Genomic DNA, 22,868 nt, shown 5'->3' with positions numbered 1-22,868 from the left:
CTAAGGTAAATAATATGTTATTTCGACTGGTTATATATTCGACTGGTTGTCTTATATCCAGACCAGAATTGTCTCTAGAAACAACACAAAATATTAGGTATATATTATTTTATTTTAGGTGTGTCATTAGATACTATTATCATGATAATTAAATGTAGTAATTAACTGCTCAGCAGTGAATGTGTTCTTCATATCACTATGGAGGGAAAACAGTATAATGTCTAAGTCTCAGTTTAATTGAGATTGTTTAGTATGCATGTATGTTTATGTAGGAGTGGCTGTCAGTTACCGTCAATTATTGGTCAGGCGCTATTGTCACTCAACCACTACCGATCATGATTGATCACATATTGACACATGTGATCAATCAGTGGTGAAGGGTGGAGGTAGGCTTTTAAGATTCGACATAAATAGTGCACACTAAACTTTGTCAGTCATACTCATTTGTTGTCATTGAACCAAGAATACAAATAATTGCAGGTGTTGTATAGATTTTAAGATACAATTAAACCCTGCTTAAACCAAACTGTTCTATCGTGTTGATTATCTGCGAGTCTGACGTGTAGCTAACTTAGGCATGTATTCTAATTGTCCTTTTTTTGGCCTCACGTTCATAAGTTCAGAACCAATCTATATATAAGAAGGATTGTTTTAAATATCTTTGAACTGAACCGAGTAGAGAAGGTCGGGGGTGTTTTTGCATGCAGGTATTTGACATAAAATAAAAACGGAAGGAACCGAAAATGTTTTTGGCCGCATTTTGCAACACACATTACGCATGAATGGATCTGAGTTTATGCGTCACCATTCTTACCAGATAGAAGATAAAAAGTTTTTTTTTAATAATATACTTACAATATCTAAAGCCCTTATTTTCACTAGGGGCACATTTATAATCACATTTTTTATCGAGCATGTTGACTTGGAAGTATGCTCGTCGTTGCGTCCACACAGTCAAGCAACTCGACACAAGACGCTGTGAGGCCACCGTCGCACCGCCACGACTTCGACCACGAGTGAGAGTGAAGCCACACTAGCCTTGCCAGTGCGTCCTCACTCCCACACTCAAATTACATCGCGCAAGAATTACGGACTTCTTCGGATAGCGCAATTTGTTTGATATCGAAAAAAAACCATCGAACCAGATGGCACACACGTTGAGACATGTTTGAATCAGCGTAAAACCATCGAGCAAGAACGTGCGTGTGTACTTACTATTAGGACTTCACTGATAATGTGTGAATTTCGCTGGAAAAGCTCAAGTTTGCACTCGTCTAACAAAAATGTTTCAGTTTGTGCCGAGCTGGACGAGAGATACAACAAACTATCGATTCTTATTGAAAGCAATAACAAACATAGCTAGGTACCTAAATCATTATAATATATTTGCATCTACCTGTTTCATTAAGTAAAATAGCGAAAATAGGAAGACGTAGATTTGAACAGACAAGGCGTACTATATTTTTTCCCCAAATACTATAATTTTGGAGGCTCTGTTATCCCACTTTGAAAAGATGGCAGCACTGCTATGATATTAGTCCATAGACTAATTCATAGACTAATATACTTTTATAGATCCGCCCATAGACTATGGATCTGAGTGGTTCATTGGTTGTCTTTTATTTTATAACACGTCACATCTGACAGATGACGGACTTATTAGTTTTTAGTTTGCAATATTATCTACATTATAATAAATGTAATATAATATTATTATATTGCACGTTAACTTCAATGTGATGATAATTCAAAGTTTCTAAACTTGGGAAAAATACACATAAAATTTTAAGTAGGTAGAGTACCTAGAGAATATATTTTGTACTTCTTGTCGCCCGTCCTTATAATATAATGATCGTCTTCTTTCCTTTCACTATCATTGCATTTATAAGATTTGATATTTGCAACTACATTACATTGGTGTTTTTGGGTCTTTTTACTGGTTCTCCGCCGTCGCGAGCTGCCATCAGCTGTCAGTGAGCGCAGTGCTGCCAACCGAACTATAATTATAGTACATTTTGGTTCGCGTACTATTAAAAAAGTATAGTACGTCAAAAATACAACAATTTTGAATAATGGTATTAATTGAATTCGCCGGTTTGGTTAGGGGTCATAATGTAATAACGTGAAGCGAGGGACGTAGTAAGTATAATCGGTACAGTTCGGTTATGAGGAATACAGCGGCAAACACATTTTGAAAATAGCTGATATACTAGATTATTTGTTAGTTTAACCTAACCAAACCTAACCTAACCTAAACTAACCCAAACTAACAAATAATCCAGTATATCGGGTATTTTCAAAATGTGTTTTCCGCTGTATTCCTCATAACCGAACTGTACCGTATAATCTATATAATATAAGTATAAGATATCAGTGTGCGATATTAGTCTATGGTCGTAGTCTTACGTTGTATACTCTAAAAAACTAACGGGACAGTTAATGACAGTGGCCGGCGTTAGCATTTTTCGGTCGTAAGAGGTGTTTAAATAAAGCAGGGCATTGGATTTTCTCGAATTCTCCATTATGTTTATGTGACAAACAAAAAAACTTACATTTTCAACACGTCCTATAATTTTTGCCGAAATATTATAATGTCATAGACCGCGTACTATAATTCGATGACAAAAAGATAGCTGAATTCCAAAATGGCGACTGACAGATAAAGACGGCGGAGGACCAGTCACAACCACCAAAACTGCTTGGCACGTCAGACAGTTAAAAAATAATATTTGGGAAATTTTGACACGCGTACGTAAAAAGGTTCTCCATCCCTGTTCTAAATGATCGAAACCCATAAATATTCATTAATTATCGCCATAACGGCGTTTTAGCTTAGTACCTTCGATATTGTGTATACCTAGGTACTTACTTACTTTTAGTCTTAGTTATATACAGTCGAACTTGGTTACTACGAGGAAGATGGGACCATTCCGCAGGTATAATTCCGAAATTTTGCACTTCATCATTCACTTTGGCTTGGGTGTGACGTCACTATTCTCGCACAGCCGTGCCTATACACATATATGAAAGTTGCATGTTGCACTCAGTTTTGATTTATGACTATATTCCAGTCGAGACGATTTTCAATGTGCGACTGGGCTTACTACAATCGCTGTAATACTGATAAATTGTGGCTTAGTATTTCATAATTATTCAAACAGATGTCGCTGTGTGTTTAATTTTTGAAAATAGCTAGTAATTTGAGTCAGACGAGATAACTCGCGAAATTTGTATATGAGTCCTGTCGATCACGGCCTCATGGAGTGAAAAAACTCGCTGAAGACAGGTGTTAACTGGCACAATGTCTGTTTTGTCGCATTCCTGATCTACTTACAATACTCAATACTTAATTTTTTGTTTCTTTGTTTTCAGTTAATTTATTATGTTTCTTTTAATATAATGAGAATTACGATTTTCTTTTATGATATCGAATAATGAAATATAAAAAGGGAATTATTTCTAAAAGTTTAACGACAATGCTGAAGTATTTTATTGCATTTATATTTAGAAATCTAGGAATCTATCAGTGAAGGATTGATAGCATAAATAATAAAAATACTTTTTCTGACAAAACATTATATGAGGAAGTTTTAACTGTTAATATACTAATAGATTCAGAAGAATATCATAAAATACCGTACATGTTATCAATGAGAACAAAAATATGACAAAAACTGCATTTTTTATACACTTTACAAGATTATAATATTATCTCAAAACTATGTTTTTACCATCAGTGACTTGCCTGAATGATCATATTATGTAATTAATGTACACCTATCTATATTTTCCGTAGAAAATGTTGCATTTACCGGCCACCTTTGTGGAAGGATTCCACCAAAAAGAAGACATTATTCGGATGAAGTATAACCCATTGGGCAATACGGGGTTAGAAGTGTCTGCCCTGTCCCTTGGTGGAGGTGCTTTTAGTCCGTTGTACGAGTAAGTTGCCATATATGATCATTGATTATCAGCCTGAATCAATCCACTGCTAAATGATGTCCTCTCTAAGTTGATCCCAATCCTCTCAATCCTATGCGTCACGTTGCCACCAGTGATTCACCACAATTCTAGTATGGTTGTTTACCCAAAATGAATACATAATAATTTTCCAAAGTATCACTGTCATTATAAAAATAATGATCATATAATTAAATTATATTAAATTGTACAGGTCTGTTTATTATTTGATAACTAGTTTAGTTGTTACATCATCATCATGACTATAAAGACGTTCCACTACCACTTTGATTCGATTATTTCCAAAGCCAATTTGATGTTGGGTTTTATTTTAAGGCTATGGAAGGATTTCAAAAAACCTTCTACCAAAATTCTTCTTTATAACCCTATGGTACAATCGCAACTCGAATACTGCAGTTCAGTATGGAACCCTCACTACATTATTCATGCCAACAGATTAAAACGAGTGCAAAAATGTTTTTTAAATCATCTAACTTTCAGCAATTACCTTCATATTAACTTATTCAATTATTCTTCCCAAATGGAACATTTCAAAATCCAATTTTTAGAAACGCGCCGTACTATGTCTGACCTTATTTTTATCTTCAAATTAATTAATAACCATTCAGATTCCTCACAATTAGTCTAACATTAAATTTAATGTACCCAGTCAATGTCCATCCTCACATTTTCTCACTATTCATTCATACATATATAACCAATCTAGGTTACAATTGTCAGGTGGCTCGACTCTGCAGAACCTTGAATCTTCACAGTGATCGAGTGGATCTGTTTTGTTCTTTGACCCTTTCAAAATAAGTTGGTCCAAAAACTACGACTAATTGTATCTGGATGACTACTTTTTTATTGTATTTATTTTATACTACTAACGTATTTTCTTTTTTTAACTATATTCAATAACTCTCCAATTATATTCCTTTAATCTTTTTCTTTTGACCATGTCCGATCCCAAAGAGATCATATTATGGGCCTCCACAGGGTAGAGGTTTGTATTAACAGATTTATGATTTTACGAGATATAGATGTTAGTCACTTGCTGAACCTATTAGGTCCATACTCTGACTCAAACACAAATTGAACAACAATATGTGTACTTGCCAGACCCAGGATTTGAACTTTGGACCCACGACATTATAGGCCGACGTGGGCTGTACCTAATATTTGATCTAATTTAATTTGATTTTTTATGCTTTTTGTATCTGCCTGTTATTGAACCATTATATATTAATCTATTCTATATTAAAAATAGCCACCCATAGACCAACCTGTCGAATTTAATATAATTTATATTATCATTTTGTAAAATGGAATTCAACCAACTAAATGCTAATTGATAATACTATCTTGTAAAATTTTCTATTAAATAGTCAGTTCCATGATTTACGTTCAAATTTTTTGTCAATTAAAGTTATTCTCTACTTTTATCCTGTAACATTACGGTGTTCTATCGGAGGGATGAACGTATGTGTTGTTCTTACCCCCGATGTTATTATTATCTGTTCTGAAGGTTGCGGATGTGTGCGTGATATGAAGTGTTTCGCGACGTGACGAATAACATACAGAGATTGTATTATCATGGTTTTATATTGTAGAATAAAATTAGTATAAACACGGCACAGAGTAAATGACTGTCACATTTACATTGGTCAATTTAAGTAGATTGAATTTTGAATTTAGAAGGATACGCGGACGAACGGGACGTATGGACTACATTGTAGCTAGGCCGGAAGACAACTGTTTGATTTCCGTTGCGTTGTTATCTATGGTATATGATCATAGACAACAATTTGACTGCTGTAGAGTTATACGAAACCTCTACAGTTCACCATATTTTTTGAATAAATGATTATAAATGGTTAAATTTTATTTAAATTATTATAAATTAAATTTATTTTAGTGGCTTAAAAGAAGCGGAGGCAATTGAAACTATCATTGAAGCAATAAGACTGGGAATCAATTACATAGACACTGCTCCATGGTATGGTCAAGGGATGTCAGAAACCATTCTCGGAAAGGTAAAAAAATGATAAATGAATTTAACTATAAGGTTACAATATATCATAAAGCTGCCAGCTAAATACACATTAAAATTTACAAGGCTGTTTTAAACATTTATATTGGAACCAGCTATTTACCCAGAATATACAGCATACATGGGACTGTCTCTAACTGATGCGCAGCTCTTATAGTATCGAGGCATCGGTCGTGTGTTCTGTCCAAGACATCCTCAGTAGTCATCACGAACACCGCATCCCTAAAACGTCATATATTTAATTTTTCTTGGCTCGTAATGTTCAGGACTGAACCCCATACAAAATAAAAACACCAAGGACTACACAAACTAGGTATATCTCTTTGTTTCTTAAGATATTGCATCCGTGTCCGAAAGGTCGAAGCGGATTGGATTATTGTCGCACAACGCTTTATTTCTTTCTCACACCCATCCGAATAACCTATAATCGAGCCCAGGACCGTCTCATGCATTATATTAAGTTTTGTAACACATTGTTCTGTTGAAACAGACCTACTCTATCTACAATCATAAGCTTTGTTTTAGTAGTATTTATAGATAGCAAATATTGCTCTCTACCTCTAATTTTCTAATAGCTTTGCCATTTCATCCACAGCTGCCGCTCTCTAGTGTTTTTCTCATAATATAAAAAATATAAATATAAAATATCTTCCTCAGTCCTCTGGATACAAAAGAGTACCCAAAGCAGCGACCGCATTACCTCTTTCGCTTTCTATGCTTATCAGTGGCGAAGGCTACATACTAAGCGATTATTTAAAGCCTACCTCCAAGAAAACTATATCTTCAAGTATTTATTTCAAATTTAAATACATTAATATAATGTGGAATATTTTAAAATATTGAGTCATCTATGGTCAGAATTTGAATTTAGCGACTGTTTCTTAGTCAAGTTTAGAATCAAACAAAAAATTACACGCGAGTAGCGACATCTGTTTTTGTTCTTTGAATGACGATTATTAACATCATAATCGAAAATTGTTTTCTATGCTTATGATGACTCATCTCTTCAGGCAAGTCTACAAATTATGTCTCATTTGGTAAGCGCTCGAGACACCGCATATAACTCGTTATGCAAATTTTATTGTCTATGCCTGCCGCTTTAAGCAAATAATAAATAGATAAGATGATTTAAAAAAATAATGTCTATTGGGTTCAATCAGATATAATTATTAATTGTTTTTAAAAATAACAAATAATTGTATCTCGTGATTATTATTTAGATTAGTTCAGTCATAGACAAACATAATTTATATCATTTTAATTCAGTCAGATTGTTGTTCCGAACACGGTGGTAGAGTTTTATTTTGTTAGACAAAATTCAGTGATTTATTGTGTTCTGAATGTGAATAGATTATCTTATTTTGTACTCTAAGTCATTTGTCAGTGCTTTAAATATATAAGTATTTATTAAATGTCTAGTTTTCCGATTGATTTTGAAGTAAGACAGACCAAATTTTAAGAATATCATTCTCGAGTTTGACGTTTGTTAAAAAATCATATATTATCAAAGCTGGAAGGTCAAGGGTTCATTTAGATTTGCACACAGCAAAAAAACTTGTATTAGATATTATCACAACAATTTATATGACAAATATTCGTTTTTAACTGGCAGTTGTAAAATGATTCAATGTGTTGTTGTCATTTTAGTGTGCACCTATTCATCAGTAGTAATATCGTAAGTATTATCTTCTTATCTCCCGTAAGTATGCTCTTCTTCTCTGATCTCCACAGCCTACCTCTTTCCAAAAGTCACCCTTCGCCACTGATGCTTATTCACAAGTACTCAGCTGATTGGTACTCACCATTTTTGAAGTTTTACTTCTTTTGGTGCGTTTGGGAAATCAGATCAGAGTGTATTTTTGACGTGTGACATGTAACACATAATTTATTTTTTCACACGAAAAAAAACGCACTTAATTGGATTCGAGCCACCGATTGTTCGGTTATCAGCCGAACGCACTACCTTTACGTCATGGTATGGTACTGAAGTCGTGACGATTATACAGTATAATATTATAGTTTAGAATTGTTCCGTTGCCTAGGCAGCGAATTTATAATTGTCGGCCATTTGCAATTCCTTACGTAAACAAACGATTAAACGTCAGAGTGACAGTTGGTACTTGAAAAATAAAAACAACGAGAAACCATTAAGTATATAATTTAGTAATATAAGTTAACCTGTATAGAAATAAACCAACGGCGTTCCAATAAGCGGTCCTTTTTCTTGAGTGTGTAATTTAACAAGATAATTAAGAGCTAGTCGAAGAATCTAGTTTATCACAAGTTTTGTTTTTGTTTTGTTACGCCAAAAAAGTATAACTTCTAATGCGCGTATATAAGTACTCACACCGATTTTTTAATTTAGTTGGCCAACTCTTATCATTTTGTGTACCAGGATATTTTTTTCAAATTGATTTTCACAATTTTTTGGTCAGTTTTGACACAGAAACTGTCTATTTTACGTGATGAGGATTCAGCTGCCATTGTAGTTTTGTGTCCAGTTGTCTCATTATGATGCTTGACATCGCCCATTCCTCCGTGACGCACCGAAATGTATAATTTGCAAACTGTGCAAAATACTTCTTCATTTTAACTTTCCTCTTTAATAAACAATCACTCCTTAGTATAGTCATAATTCTAATTATTAATTTCAAACATTCGATAATTCGAAAATCTTACCTTGATCTAACTGACTGGTGAACAAGCAACGCACGCATTATACTCACATTTCTCATCCTTACTCTCTTCTCCCACACGCTCTATTACCCTCACTATGCGATTTGCCGTGTTTTGACTAAATATCCGAACATTTTCTGGGTCGTCGGGACACCACTGTCAATAACAATGGTGTGTCCCTGAATGACAACCCTAGTTTAAGATGTCTTTTGTAAACTGCTAATAAACTCCTATAGCACCTACCTAAATACTTTTTATTTTTATAACATTTTTTTACTTGCCTACTGTATTAAAATAAAACACAATGTAAAGTACTTATTCTAGATATTGCTGACAACGCGACTGGCGTGTTCACATTAGATGGCCATTATATACTATTAGCATGATAATTAAAAGTGGTAATTAATTACTAATTAACTGGTCAGCAGTGAATGAGTTTTAAAGATAAGCATCACACACTGTAGAGAATAAGGAGTCTTTATTTAAAGTTATGTTATTTCAATGTCTTGTATTTCTTTCCATTCTTATCTCCGAACTACATTTTATTTTAGGCACTCAAAAACGTCCCAAGACAAGCGTATTATATCGCAACAAAAGTTGGCCGCTATGAATTAGAATATGACAAGATGTTTAACTTTTCATCGAACAAGATCATATCTGGTCTGGATAACAGTTTGAAAGCCTTGGGTCTTGATTATGTGGATATAATTCAGGTAAAAATAATATAACTATATATGTCATCATTTTAACAAATAATTGTATAATTTGCTTAAGGAAAGATGTACTATGTAGGCCTGTACTTACACTTCAGAATTATAATTAATTGATAATTCACATCCCCTTGCCACCTTCAGCGGCCCAGCCCCTCAAGAGATTCGTCACATACACAAGGGGTAATCTCCACTCTGCTTAGCAGCGAACATGGTAATTTATTTTAAGTCTTTTCTTTAACCATGGCCGCCCCTTAGTTGAAGCTTATGGACACCACATGGCGCCTTCAAGAATCCTTGTCGCTCGCCAGCCTTCTTGCATCATTCCAGCTCATGCCAGCAACACTCCGTGGATAGTATTTAGCGCCAATCAAGGACGCAGAATCCTGTTGACTTGAAGATCAGTCAAGCCAGGTTGAAATTCTCTTCAGGCATCTGCAGCACGTGGCCGACTCAAAATATCTAACTTCTGTATAATCATTTTGGTAGAAATCTATTGTAACCGTTTTTAAATCGTGAACTTTATTTTTAATACATAGATGACTGTTAGTTTATCATTATAAAAAATGTGGCTACTCAAAATTAGATGGCAATGGCAGCACAAAAATAATAGCGGGTGGTTTCTCAGTGAAACCACTAAGCAACACAGGGTTAAGTAAATTGGTGGAGAAAAGTGTCAACGTGTCACAATGTGGTCAAATTATAAATCTTTTATATTAACATTTTTTTTATTTAAGGTACACGATGTAGAATTTTCACCAAGTCAAACATTGATTTTGAATGAAACTCTACCAACTCTACTCGATATGAAAAACAAAGGAAAAGCAAAGTTTATTGGGATTACAGGATACCCTTTACATACTTTACAACATATTATACAAAACTCAACTGTTAAAATAGATACAATTCTTACATATTGCCGAAACACACTGATAGACTCTGAACTTGATAACTATATGGAATTTTTTCAGGTAAGCCAGTGTAATGTGTAAATCATTTGTATTGAATAGAAAACTATGTGACAAATATTATAAATCCAATACATAGTTGATAGGTTGGCAAAACAAAAAGTTTAGTAACTTCAACTTAACGACAATTTTTTGATTTTCTCTCTCTCACTTACGTGTAACGGATTTTGTACTTCTGATGTTTACGGATACCAAAATATACACCACTCACCTTCAATGGCCAAGTGATAACGTACCCACTTGATAAATTGTGAGTTTGAATCCCGGGTCTGGCAAATTCACGTGTTGTTATTTCCAATGTGTGTTTGAACTCAGGGTATTGAACTAATAGGTTGAGTAAATGGCTAACATCCATTTCTCGTTTAAAAAACTTCTTGAGGTGTTCCAGATCCTGACATCGACACAACAATCTGTCAAACATATAAAATAATCGTATGTTTCAGGCTGAAGGTGTAGGAATCATTTCTGCTGCAAGTCATTCAATGGGACTCTTAACTAATAATAGACCACAGTCATGGCATCCGGCGTCTAATGAAATAAAGCAAACATGTTCAAAAGCAGTTCAGTATTGTCAGGTTAGTTCATACTCGTAAAAATAATCGCTTATTATATTTGCAGGTTGCTTTCTGTTACTTGCTTATTTGTAGATGCCTTAACATGTAAGTTCTTTACGTTTATTATATTATAATGGATATGATGATTTATCCTAGCCTTTTACAGGTTCTTGACTCCTTCAAATAACTCAAGTCACTTGTTCCTATCCATAATAGCTACTTTCTAATTTGTACCCCAAATATGTATGTGGCAAATTCCTCCATCCTGTCAGTGAATTTTTGGCCTATTGGATGGCTTGACATTACTCTCTTTGCCAGTTCGTACTGTGCACATATGCTAGTCTCCTAATTTTAATTGATTGATTGAGCTGCTATTTCCATACTGTCCATAGATCTCAGCACAACAGTGTGACTGCACCATCCCTTCAATCACGCCACAGATTAATGTACGCGGAACACACGCAAACTCCCCGCTAAATATCACCTTGTCCAAACTGCCCTAGAAATTTTCACCTAAGTGGATACTTCCTGTGAACTATGGTTGCGACTAGTCTTCATAATGGGCGATAAACCGTATGGAAACGTGTCATTTTCTCAGCTTTGTGAATGTATTTCAAAAGATAACAATATCTTAAAAGAGATTGTTTGGACAAATTATTTTTTTTACTAAATGTCTTTTTTGAGTTTTTCTAGGATGGTCCCATTCCCGTCTGAGATTTTTATATAAAAATGAGATTCCTAAGTCCATGTGAGCCTAAAGTCATGCGATTTTTTACGATTGATACTAGAATTGAGTGTCAAAGAAGGAGTGCTATTGTGAAGATTGCATAGATATTTAAGGAAAGATATAAGGTTAAACTGGCACCATAGATCATTCAAATCTATGGTTGACTGTTCAACGGTCACTCCAGGAATCTATTCCAAGCTCTCTCTCTCCGCAACCCTCTGACATTGTCCGCCATTCTCCTCCAGGGGTAGTCTAAGGGCCGAGTGCCTATTGGAGCTCTTTTGTATAACCATCATATAGATATGCCATCCTTGATCCCATTTAACCGGTCTAAGTATTATTAAGAGAACACTTGAATAGCCTTTTCTAGTTTCTCCGTTTCATTCCAAGCTTCATAACCATACAGAACTATTAGTTTCACAGTCACATTGCATAAATATCCAGAATTTCATCTTCGTGAAGATTCTTCAGTGCAAAGGATGCTGCGTTTCCACTCTTCAATCTATTGACGAGTTTGAATTTCATCTTATTCTTTTCGAAGAAATTGGTTCCCAAATATTAAACAACAGTACTTTCGAATTGCCCACCAAAATGTTTTGGGGGTGTCTATTTTTTCGCGACAGTCATAAATACTTGGTCATCTTAATTTTTACGTTTAGGTTTATTCATTTCACTGCATCTTCAAGTTATAGATAATTACCTATGTGAAATTAGACATAAAATATATTACGTTCAAGTATTTTTAGTTAGATTTTGACTGTATGTGGAAGTAGACACCTCACTTAATCTCTCTAAAAATAATGGAAATATGATAACTGAATTTAAATTTACAGGATAAAGAAATTGATATAGCAAGGCTCGCTTTATGGTATTCACTGGGAAAGACTAATATAGCGACACACTTGGTGGGTGTGAATTGTCGGACATTACTTCGATCAAATATGTCCGTTGTTCTGGATGGGTTAACTGTTAATGAAGAAAATTGTTTAAAGCAGATAGTTGATAAGTATGCATGAATTTTATATATTTTTAACTTTTACTAAGTGTATTATTTATTTATGGGAGCTTCAAATGACATAGATAACAAACAATTCTATTGACCTTTGACTATTGATAAAGTTGCGCTATCTCTCCTAACGTGACATTGAATTTCTATGAGATCCCGTGAATTCAAAATATTCATAATAAATTACGAAATCGAAAATAAGTAAGAGACCTCGAAAGAAGAGAAATGGATCCTGAACAAAAAAGTGTTTCGGATGTATGAGGTCTACAAGTTAGAGCAACGATGTACTAGGCTAAATCAGGTGGAAGTGAAGGGGTAAATGTCCAATGTCGATTTATCACACAGACAAAATGGTCCCATGGGTCATCCAAACCTGTCAGTGCCTCATGCCTCTATAAAATATTACTGGATATCCAATATTTCTGTGATGTGTCAATAGAAACATTGATGTACAAAAAATGCCAGATCTAATTTCTTTTATATGGATTTCAACTATGTATTCGACACCTACATTTATAGTCCGAACTGCAAAGTTGTAATGTTTCAGTGGTACGATTTTAATAAATTTTGTTTTAATGACTCCATAACGTTAATTTAAATGCTGGAATTGTGTTTTACAACGTTTTTATTAGCTCGTATTCTTATTTGTCCGGTGGTTGTTTATACAGTACAAATCTTGCAATCGATTTTTAACTAACTTCCCGACTAGCTAGACATTTGAAACTTTTAGAATATATCAGAATACGATGCCAATGCATTCTTTTAATACTTTTAGCCATCTTTAAGTAGAATTGAATTCATTTTCAGTTAATTCTGTTTTGTATGAAAAGTTATTTCGGAAAAAAATCCATAATCCAATCCACTATTATTGGTGGTTAAGTGGGTGGTCCTAGCAACTAAATTATTAATATATACGTGCGTTACTATGGAAATCAAAATGACATTTCAGTATTCTATGTTTGTTTGTTTTTTATTTACTTCATATCAAGTACAAGTTTGAGCATATTGAGCATAATAATTCAACAAACAAAATTTAAAAACGTTGTATATAAAAAGTTCTTTTTATCTTATAATTATTTAGTTATGCCTATAAAATATTGATTGAATTTTTGTTTTTTCCCCCAATATAATTGTTTTATTATCTTTAAAATTATTTAATAAAAGGCAATTAAGTCGATTATAATCGAGTTGATACTTTTAAAATAAAATTACAATAACTTTACTTTTAATGAGTGTTTTTTTTTCAGATTCTTCTCATCTTTAACAATACGAAATTGGGAAGGGATTGAAGTAAAAAGATACTGGGATTATTTTGAACAGACAGATAAAAAAATGTGAACTCAAAAATATAAAATATGTACATAAGCTAAATGTTCCTATATAACTAAATTTATTTGTGCCATATTTTTATAATATATTCGTAAATAAAAATGAAAATAACAAGTGACATGATTGATGTTTTATTTTCATTTCATGCTCATGCTTAAGGGGCGCTCTACAGAATTGGCCTTGAGAATTGATAATATGATTTTTTTATATGTGGTCCGTAATAGCTGGTCTAATAGTAATAAAAAATGTCAATAAACTCGCTCGAAGTGAAGCGAGTACGGGGTGATCCAAAAATTGTACCTTCTAATATACTTAAATGTTACTAAATTCAATATGTTATTCAGCTGTTTGGTGGGAAGTATTGCAACCAATATGATGGATATGGTTTTCAATGATGTGGTAGCCACGATATAAACTTAATAATATGTTAATAACTTTTTAACCTGAAATTGTCTGAGAACTAATACTACATTTTTATTTCATGTTCTATCCAAAAAAACATTATTAATGAATAGTATTTATTTTTAATGTGTAGGACCTACATATTAAAAGTTATAGGTATTGTTTAATTCTAATGCATATATTTAAAAACGTAGAATATAGTGATGTCTGTTTATTATAAAAAGAAAGTGACTTTTGATTACTTACCCGATTGGTTTAAGTTTAGTCTGACACTTTTAGGAACTAGTAACGCAACTTTACTTTTATACTAGTGAAACAATAGGTAGGTAGTACCATTATTGTATGTAAAGCCAATGAATGAAATAATTTATATCATGAGTGCCTAAAAATAATTATGCAGCACCCACACACATTATTTTTTATTCACCAGTTACTCCATCACATCATATTCATTCACGTCAGGTCTGTCGAAGACGTAATTTATTATTATTTATACTTATGATAAATTATTTTTAAGTGTGTCATTTGGCGGACAACAAATGTAATATAGACAATTGCTTACCATTCGGTTATCCAATGAGCTGTATAATATTTGTTATTTATCTTCATTCATGTGATTTTTCCTTAAATATAATTTATATTAAATTTATCTACTTTACATTATCACTAAACTAATTTGATTTGTTTCATCGTTTTCACTTTTAACTGCACTAATCGCAATCAGCTGCTAATGACACTGATAGAACACTTTATATGAGAATATATTCCCATGCTCACACTGCACGTTACTGTTCAAACAGTTATCTTGATGTTTTGGCTTGGCTGGAGTTTTTTTTACGCTTATTTAAGTTTTGTGCGTCTAATATCCACTGTGGTTCATATAGTGGTATGGACAGTGGCGGCTCGTTCATATGCACTGCGGTACTGAAGCACCACCAAGCAAATTGAGCAAATGTAATATTATAATATCCATAAATTTATGTATATTATATGAAAATATCATCAATATTATTAAGCGGATCTACGGAATACTGGTATAACCTGGAACTACGCAAGAGGACTGGCTAGCGACTGGGATTATTGGAGGCGCCGTATGGTGTCCATATGCTCCAGCTAAAGCAGACATGGCCGAAGAAGCAGTCTTTGATGTCAAATGTTATAGTACAAAAAGTATGAACTTGAATGAAGCTCTCTTTCTATAGTCAAAATGTTGCTACGGTTGCTATTCTTGACTGTATTTATTTCAAGCTAATTGACTATCTCTTGTTTCGTTGCAAAATTATTGGACCTCACACTAATGTGATATGCTTATAGTGAGTACATGCAATGTAAATTCAATTCTCTTGAATGTTACACTACGCTCTTCGACCCATCTAAACCTATATTTTATTTATTTGCCTTAACTCATCGTCGCTATAGGATTGGTTTGTCGAATATCCGTTTTTGTCGGAATCGACCTTGTTATGCAGAATATTTTTTTGTCTCCAAATGGACCAGAAACATCCTTTTCTTGAAATTGCTTTGTAATGAAAACAGCATTCATATGCTGTAAAAACAACAATTTAAATACCTCCATGTATTTAAATATAGGATAATGTAATTTGTTTTTCATCTGAACATTTTACATTTGGTCTATTCGACAAACCAATCCTACAGCGACGTCATGTCATTATAAGAGTTCAGGAAGTGGGAGATTAAAATTTGTGGACTTCAAGGATCCGATGTGCAGCCTAAAACACTGGCAAACCGCATTCATGAAACACACAAAAGAAAAAACAGGAGTGTTGAAAGCAGAAAGATTGCGAGATACCATTCTGGAGCTAGGCTACCAAGTTAGCATTGATGTCCTATCCACGTTAATATTAAGATACATGAGGAAAAATGGAACATTATGCTTTGGTGATTTTGTATCTCTCCATGTTGCTTTTGATGAGTAAATATAAATTGTTATACAGTACACTTTCAGTAATACGCCGCTCGATTATCCGACAACTACTATAATCCACCGTTATTTTTACTAGTTGAATCAGGCTCTGTAATTCGCGGGTATTCAATTGTCAAATTCAGTAGCCGCCGTGTACAAGTATACAACGCAGACAGACGGGTTTATTTTGCAAACTTCTCCTTTGAACAACTGGTTGTATCAAGTGATTTACTGTTTAATATTTAGTTCATAAATATGTATAATTTAGTAAATACTTGATTTTGATTATAAATCAAACTAATTTGCTAGTACAAATTTCTCAAAAAAACTATTTTTACGAAATACCTGTTTTAATTTTTACCATATTTTGTATGTATGTCCGCCGTTTTCACTAATTGGACACTTGTCTGGTTTTTGGGGTTGCGGATTACTGAGAGAGTTAAAAACAAACAAATCACCTGGAATAGATAACCTACAGAGTGAATTAATAAAATGTGGGGGGGAAAGCCTGCTCAAACATTTGCATAGCCTAATCCACCAAGTACGGACTTCAGAAAAGATGCCAGAGGAGTGGAAGGATGGGCTGATTTTTCCCCTGCACAAGAAAGGAGACCAACTACAATGTAGCAACTACAGAGAGGTGACACTCGTTAACTCTGCATATAAACTGTTGTCGATTCTGATATTCCAGCGGCTGGAACCCATTGTAGAAGGAATACTCGGGCACCACCAAGGAGGCTTTCAACGAGGGAGATCATTTGTTACTCAAATATTCACTCTAAGGCAGATTTAACACATATCACCTGTTCATCGATTTTAAGGCAGCTTATGATAGCATTAATCGAAACCGGTTATACGAAGCAATGCGAGAATTTGAAATTCTGATGAAAATAATTAAATTTGTAGAGATGACAATGACACCAGTACAATGCTGGATGAAGCTTCAAGTAGAAATATCCGAGCCATTTAATTAACTGAATGGCCTCAGGCAAGGTGACGCTCTGGCATGCCTTATTTTTAATATCGTGCTAGAAAAGGCGATACGGGATCCAAGGATTGATGCCCGTGGCAGCGGCACGATATTTACTAACCCTGTGCAGCTGCTGGCGTATGCCGATGATATCGACATCATTGCCATATCAGAATTGGCGCTAAAAAAGACATTCACAGCACTAGAAGCCTCTGCCTAAATAATGGTCTTACAAATAAACGAGGCAAAAACTAAATACATACCTGTCTATGTCACACCACGAGAAGGCGCACCAAAGTTAGATATTGGTGCATACAAGTGTGATACGGTTGACAGTTTCATATACCTTGGATCACTTGTAACTCGACATAATGATATTACAAAAGAAATCAACAAGAGAATCATGTCTGAGAATAAATGCTACTTTGGCCTGTTGAGACATTTTAAGTCCCACATACTATCTCGCCGAACTAAAAGCACTCTATACAAGACACTTGTAAAGCCAGTGCTCACCTACGCATCGAAAACCTGGATATTAACTCTGAGAAATAAACGAGCCCTGAACATTTTTGAAAGAAAAATTCTCCGCCGTATATAAGGACCGATCAGGGACGGCACCAATTGGAGGAGAAGATATAATGCTGAGCTCTACGGGCTGTACGAAGATTACACCGCAGTTCAATCAATCAAGATGTGGAGACTGTGATGGCTAGGTCATGTGCACTGTATGAATGACAATGAACCGGCAAAGAGAGTGATGGCTAGCAACCCAATAGGGCGTAGAAGAAGAGGCAGGTCAAAGATTCGCTGGTTAGATGGAGCTGCCAGTGACTGCCGTATTCTGGGGGTACCGAATTGGAAAGCGGCCACGCAGGATAGGGACAGGTGGAGGGAGCTGTTGGAGGAGATCAAGACCCACACCGGGTTGTCACGCCCCTGACGATGATTATTGAGAGAGTACTGTTTATTGCGAATATGTATTGAAAAAAAATTATGTATGGTGAGCACACATGACAGAAGTAAAACTTTTTCTTTTGCTTTTCATTGTTGGACATGCCGTTGTCCACGTTGTCATCCAGTCTGTGTCATCTGTTATCGGTCACATTATCATTTACTTTTTCATTTTATTAATGTTTTTATTTCAGCCCTTTTTGAATCAAGAGATCCACAGCAAAACGGAATCATTAGGCTTAGTCTATCAGATGTAAGTATTTTTTTATATTACGGAAATGTTACTTAACCTCAAAATTACAGTACATAATATAATAGAATAAATACTTGTCTTCTAAAAGTGCAGAATCTCTGCAAACAGTCAGATGAATCACTTAATCTGCAGAGAAGACGAAGACGAGTTGAAAAGAACACACGGTATCTAGTAGGCCTACAAACAAAATGAATTAAGACTACTTTTCTCTTACATGTCATGCATTTTACTGATTACCAGGCGTGGTGCTTCGTTGTATAAAAGGCAAGCCGTAACCCTAATCATAGGACTTGAGTTCCTCAGTATGAAGAAGTATAAATATAAACTCAAATTATTTTAAAACAAACCTGTTCAAGAAAAATTTTCTTTGCAGATGGATAAATTTTATAATATATACTCGCAGAGCCAGCTGCCTCGCTAGACCTTGCAGGTCCCTTGGTCAAAAATTAAAATACCACGCATTAAAGTAGTACAAGCCATTTTTTTGTTGCAATTAAAACATGACATCATTATAGTAGGTTACCATTTTTTTATTATTTACTAACAATGTATCGATGCAAGGAATTTAATTTTTTCTGCAGTTACCAATTTAAGCCATGTGCTGGAATCGCTATCAAATGTTGCAATACATAGATTTCATATTATTCCTTATTAATCACTTTGTTGAAAAATTATATAATTTATGTTTTTTTTTTATAGTGGTTGAAGTCTGCTCTGATGTGCTGATGTTATGTGAAAAATGAAGACAAATCTTTACGCTAGAAAAAAAGAAAGTCAAAAGGTATACATTATGTCCACATGATTAATGTAGGTACTATTGATTGGCCAAAACTACTTTTTTACGCAAACAGTTACTATATACTATGCAGAATGCATTAAAAAACAATGCTTGAAATATATTTCACAAGAAAGTATTGTATATCATTAGGTAATAGCTTGTTTCATTTTGGATATTAAATTCATACTATTTTAGCAGCATTGAAATATAAATATTACTGTCATTTTATAATAAGTATTGTTAGCTGTAGATAGATATCGGCCAAATTTAAAGAAAATTCAGTGTCAAAAAATTACAATTGAAGCTGCCGGATAGTTCTATGATCTGATATATTAATATTTTGTAGTTGTGATCCTTATCGTCACAACTACAAAATAAAAGAGAAAAAGAAAGTCTCTAGCTAGGTAGGAGTAGAGTATAAAAGAACAGAGCATGAGACAAAGGCATGGGTTGCGTGCATCCTTTTCAAGCTGAACAATAATTACTTCCGTAACCTCGCAACTGACAACTGTAAAAATTAAATTAGAAATACAAAAAGGAATTGCACGGCTGAAGGCACGTGCAATCTATGATTAAAGATGTACTTACTAAAGTCCTGGGCGCCACACGGTCTTGATACCGTGAAAGATTATAATTATATAGCAGAGTGGAATAAAGGGGAAATAATAAATGAAAGAGCCAATTATGTACTTGACCGAACTATATTATAGCGAAAACAAGAATATTACATTAAAAGGTTATTAAGGAAATACTATAATAACGGCAAGCAGCTAAGTTTTAAAAGAAACATTGGAAGATAAGTGAATCAAATAATAATAGTTTTACAATACCAAACTTGGAACGACACAAAGGCCTCAAGCACTGCGGCTGCAATCGTGCTGCTTTAAGTGACGTCCATTATAAATGTTGGTAAAACCAAAGCAGAGCACGACTATCCTGGGTGACAGACAGAATCAAAAAGCAGCGTTGCTTCTTTCGCACCTCGCGACGTCCGTTGCGGCCGGAAATTCCAACAGCGACATCTCTGGAATCGCGAACGCTCCATGACTTGACCATAAATATTCGACGGGGTTGCCAGGTTAGTTATGTTCATTTTGAACATAACAGATCATATTGAGATTGCTAAGCTTAAACGGTATACGTGACAATTATTTGCACCTTTATAGGAGTGCAATTTGAAATCAGAATTTTATTGTATCTTTATTTATATTACCAAAAAATAGTTTTCACTTCGTCACGGCATAACTCTTTGACACACTTTTGGGACACCGAAGATGACATTCTAAATAATTTTCTTCCTAGTTCACATCCGGTCTTTGATTAGAGCATAGTATGGCGAAAATGTGGCGCCTCCAAGAATCGCAGTTGTTTCTATCTCCCTGGGTAATGCCAGCATTCTGTAGCTCTGCCGTATATGTGCTATGGATGGTATTTGGCCTTCCTTCAAGGACACCAGAACTTTAACCTTCCAGGACACCGGAATCTGATTGGCTTGAATTAAAGGCAAATAGCAAATCACTTCTTCACGTACAATGTGATGAGAGGCTGTATGGTCCACCCTCTTGAAGTACCGTTGCTGTGAACCTTCATAAGGTGCTATAACTTGCAACCGTAAAGCACCACTGTCAAAATGCAAACATAAAACTGATGGCATTTCCAAGTACAGCCATGTCTAACTCCATAAATAACTCATTTTTGCCAACAGGTCCTTGCCACTTGGGTTACCAACGGCAAGTATATTACGATTGAAAGTACTTATTGGAAACACTTGAGACCCTCAAGCATAAACTAACTTCTGTTGGTATATCTATTATAGCAGGCATGCAAGCATCAAGTAGGCTGTGACGCACTATCCAATATTAAAACTGGCAGTAATTTACCACTCCTATTGTCATTTGTCAACTTGAACAAACGTATTATATTTGGTTCTTCTTCTCAGTCATTTTCTCATGGCTGAGGATCGTGACCACTTTGAAATTCTGTCATTTTTAACGACCAAGATTTTCATAAACAGTTGAATTTCCCGGTCATCGAAAAATTGACAAGTTATGGTATTCTTTTGGGCAGTTGTTGCTCTCATTGTCAAACTATTCTAATACCCTGCAAAAGGCCTACCGCGCAACAGTAAGAGGAACTACGCCTCAGTTTAAATGGTGGAGATTCACATCTTCTCTTTCTCCCACTCCTGCGGCAGAATCGAGTGATACGAGGCAGCTACCTTGTGATTAATTTTAAAACAACTGCTGGTTAAGGAAGTAAAAATATGAATGATTAATGCCTCCCCTTCAAAAACTCAATGAAATCATATTATATTACATTTACATTATATTTACATTTTCGTGATTCAATTTCTATATACATAAGGTAAATGTACTGGTAGTTGACCTTTTTTCAATAAAATGCTCAAAATAAGAAACGTAGACGCGGGATTGCTCTAAATTGTAAAGTTCAGATAAGTGAAGCCATCTGTGGTCAGATTGAGGAACTAACACATCACCATATGTCATAGGAGCGTCATAGCAGCTATTTGAAAACAACACATCACGCCATAAGCTTTTTAATTTCTTACGTAAATTGTTAAGGATATCAGTGGATGTAAGCATATGGCAATTTAATGTTTTTGACTTCAAAATATCAAGTTAATGCATTACGGGCAGTCATAATATTGAAGTATCGAGATCATTTGTAATTTTTAAGTTATACTTACAAGGAAGCAAGTTTGTGGGGGGGTCAACTACTCAAACTTTTTTTAATACTTTTTCAGTAGTTGACCAGGGTGGTCAACTACTAGATAAATTAAATAAAATTATATCACTTAGTTTTGAACAATTTTTACATTCATAAGTATGGAACGATGATTATTTATTAATTAGAAGTGTCTAGGGTGGTTCTATCCAGTAGATGACCTAGGCATCAACTTTTTTTTTGTATTTTTTCACCGACGGGTTTGTGTATTTTTCCTTCGAAAAACAAAAATTTCTTGAATTATAGCCCTGAATATATAGCAACTGAATGAAGCAGGCCAACAATAGTCGACAACTTGTGAGAAATAGCATCGCGATTAAAAAAATGCAGGGCATCACAGAGGATTTACTTTGGTCATTATAACGTACCCATATAATTAATAATGTTAACGTTAGTTTTGGCGCAAATTGTTTATCAGCCTACCTCACCATACTTTTTTATATAACCTGCCTGCTTCACCATACTTTCATATAACCTGCCGCCCTTAGAGGAGCAGGGTCTTAGCCAAAAAAGGAATCAAGACAGTGTACCAGCAGGTAAATGCCGACGATAAAGAATGCATAACCACACCAACGACAGTCCTCTACAAGTACAAAAGAATTCCTCAAGAAATTTCCGAAAATGTGGACTTTGTCCATGGAGCCCTCAAGCTGTAACAGTACCAGGAGAATCTGAAAGTGTGTCTTCAATGGTTACATCAGAGGAACGCAAGCGGTATTTAGAGAGAGGACTGCAATTCCTGAGTAAAAACATAGATGAGGAAAATCTTGAATCATTCCGCAAAAACAACGAACCTGATCAAGATGACAAGTCACTGTTCGCACTGTGGCAAAAGTAAAAAATGAATTGGAAAATATCACTC

The 22,868-nt window shown here is 34.6% G+C and overlaps 1 protein-coding gene across 5 annotated transcripts; it reads left to right on the top strand.

Annotated features, from left to right (window-relative positions):
* The first annotated feature begins 1,583 nt into the window (after window positions 1-1,583).
* Window positions 1,584-14,101, top strand: LOC147079335 (uncharacterized). 5 transcript variants are annotated; one of them, XM_085940090.1, is made up of 8 exons: window positions 1,584-1,789; window positions 3,797-3,942; window positions 5,879-5,996; window positions 9,241-9,402; window positions 10,137-10,370; window positions 10,811-10,942; window positions 12,482-12,654; window positions 13,902-14,101. In XM_085940090.1, the coding sequence occupies exons 2-8, from the start codon at window positions 3,800-3,802 to the stop codon at window positions 13,990-13,992; spliced, it is 1,053 nt and encodes a 350-aa protein (XP_085796216.1). In that variant the 5' UTR covers window positions 1,584-1,789; window positions 3,797-3,799; the 3' UTR covers window positions 13,993-14,101. The 5 variants fall into 5 exon arrangements, with proteins under 5 accessions (XP_085796216.1, XP_085796221.1, XP_085796227.1 ...); XM_085940095.1 differs by having other exon boundaries at window positions 1,615-1,793; XM_085940101.1 differs by lacking the exon at window positions 1,584-1,789 and adding an exon at window positions 2,621-2,760.
* Window positions 14,102-22,868: the final 8,767 nt, after the last annotated feature.

The sequence above is a fragment of the Rhyacophila brunnea genome, unplaced genomic scaffold (genome assembly GCF_057557595.1).
Source record: "Rhyacophila brunnea isolate RB1 unplaced genomic scaffold, BYU_Rbru_1.0 scaffold_1, whole genome shotgun sequence".
NCBI classification, from domain to species: Eukaryota; Metazoa; Arthropoda; class Insecta; order Trichoptera; family Rhyacophilidae; genus Rhyacophila; species Rhyacophila brunnea.
This window is presented reverse-complemented; position numbering and strand designations above follow the sequence as displayed.

Excerpts from the sequence above, each read along its gene's own strand:
- LOC147079335 (XM_085940090.1), top strand. The coding sequence starts at position 3,800 with ATGTTGCATTTACCGGCCACCTTTGTGGAAGGATTCCACCAAAAAGAA. Across the intron at positions 5,997-9,240 it reads CAGAAACCATTCTCGGAAAG|GCACTCAAAAACGTCCCAAG; the intron begins GTAAAAAAATGA and ends ATTTTATTTTAG. Across the intron at positions 10,943-12,481 it reads AAGCAGTTCAGTATTGTCAG|GATAAAGAAATTGATATAGC; the intron begins GTTAGTTCATAC and ends TTAAATTTACAG.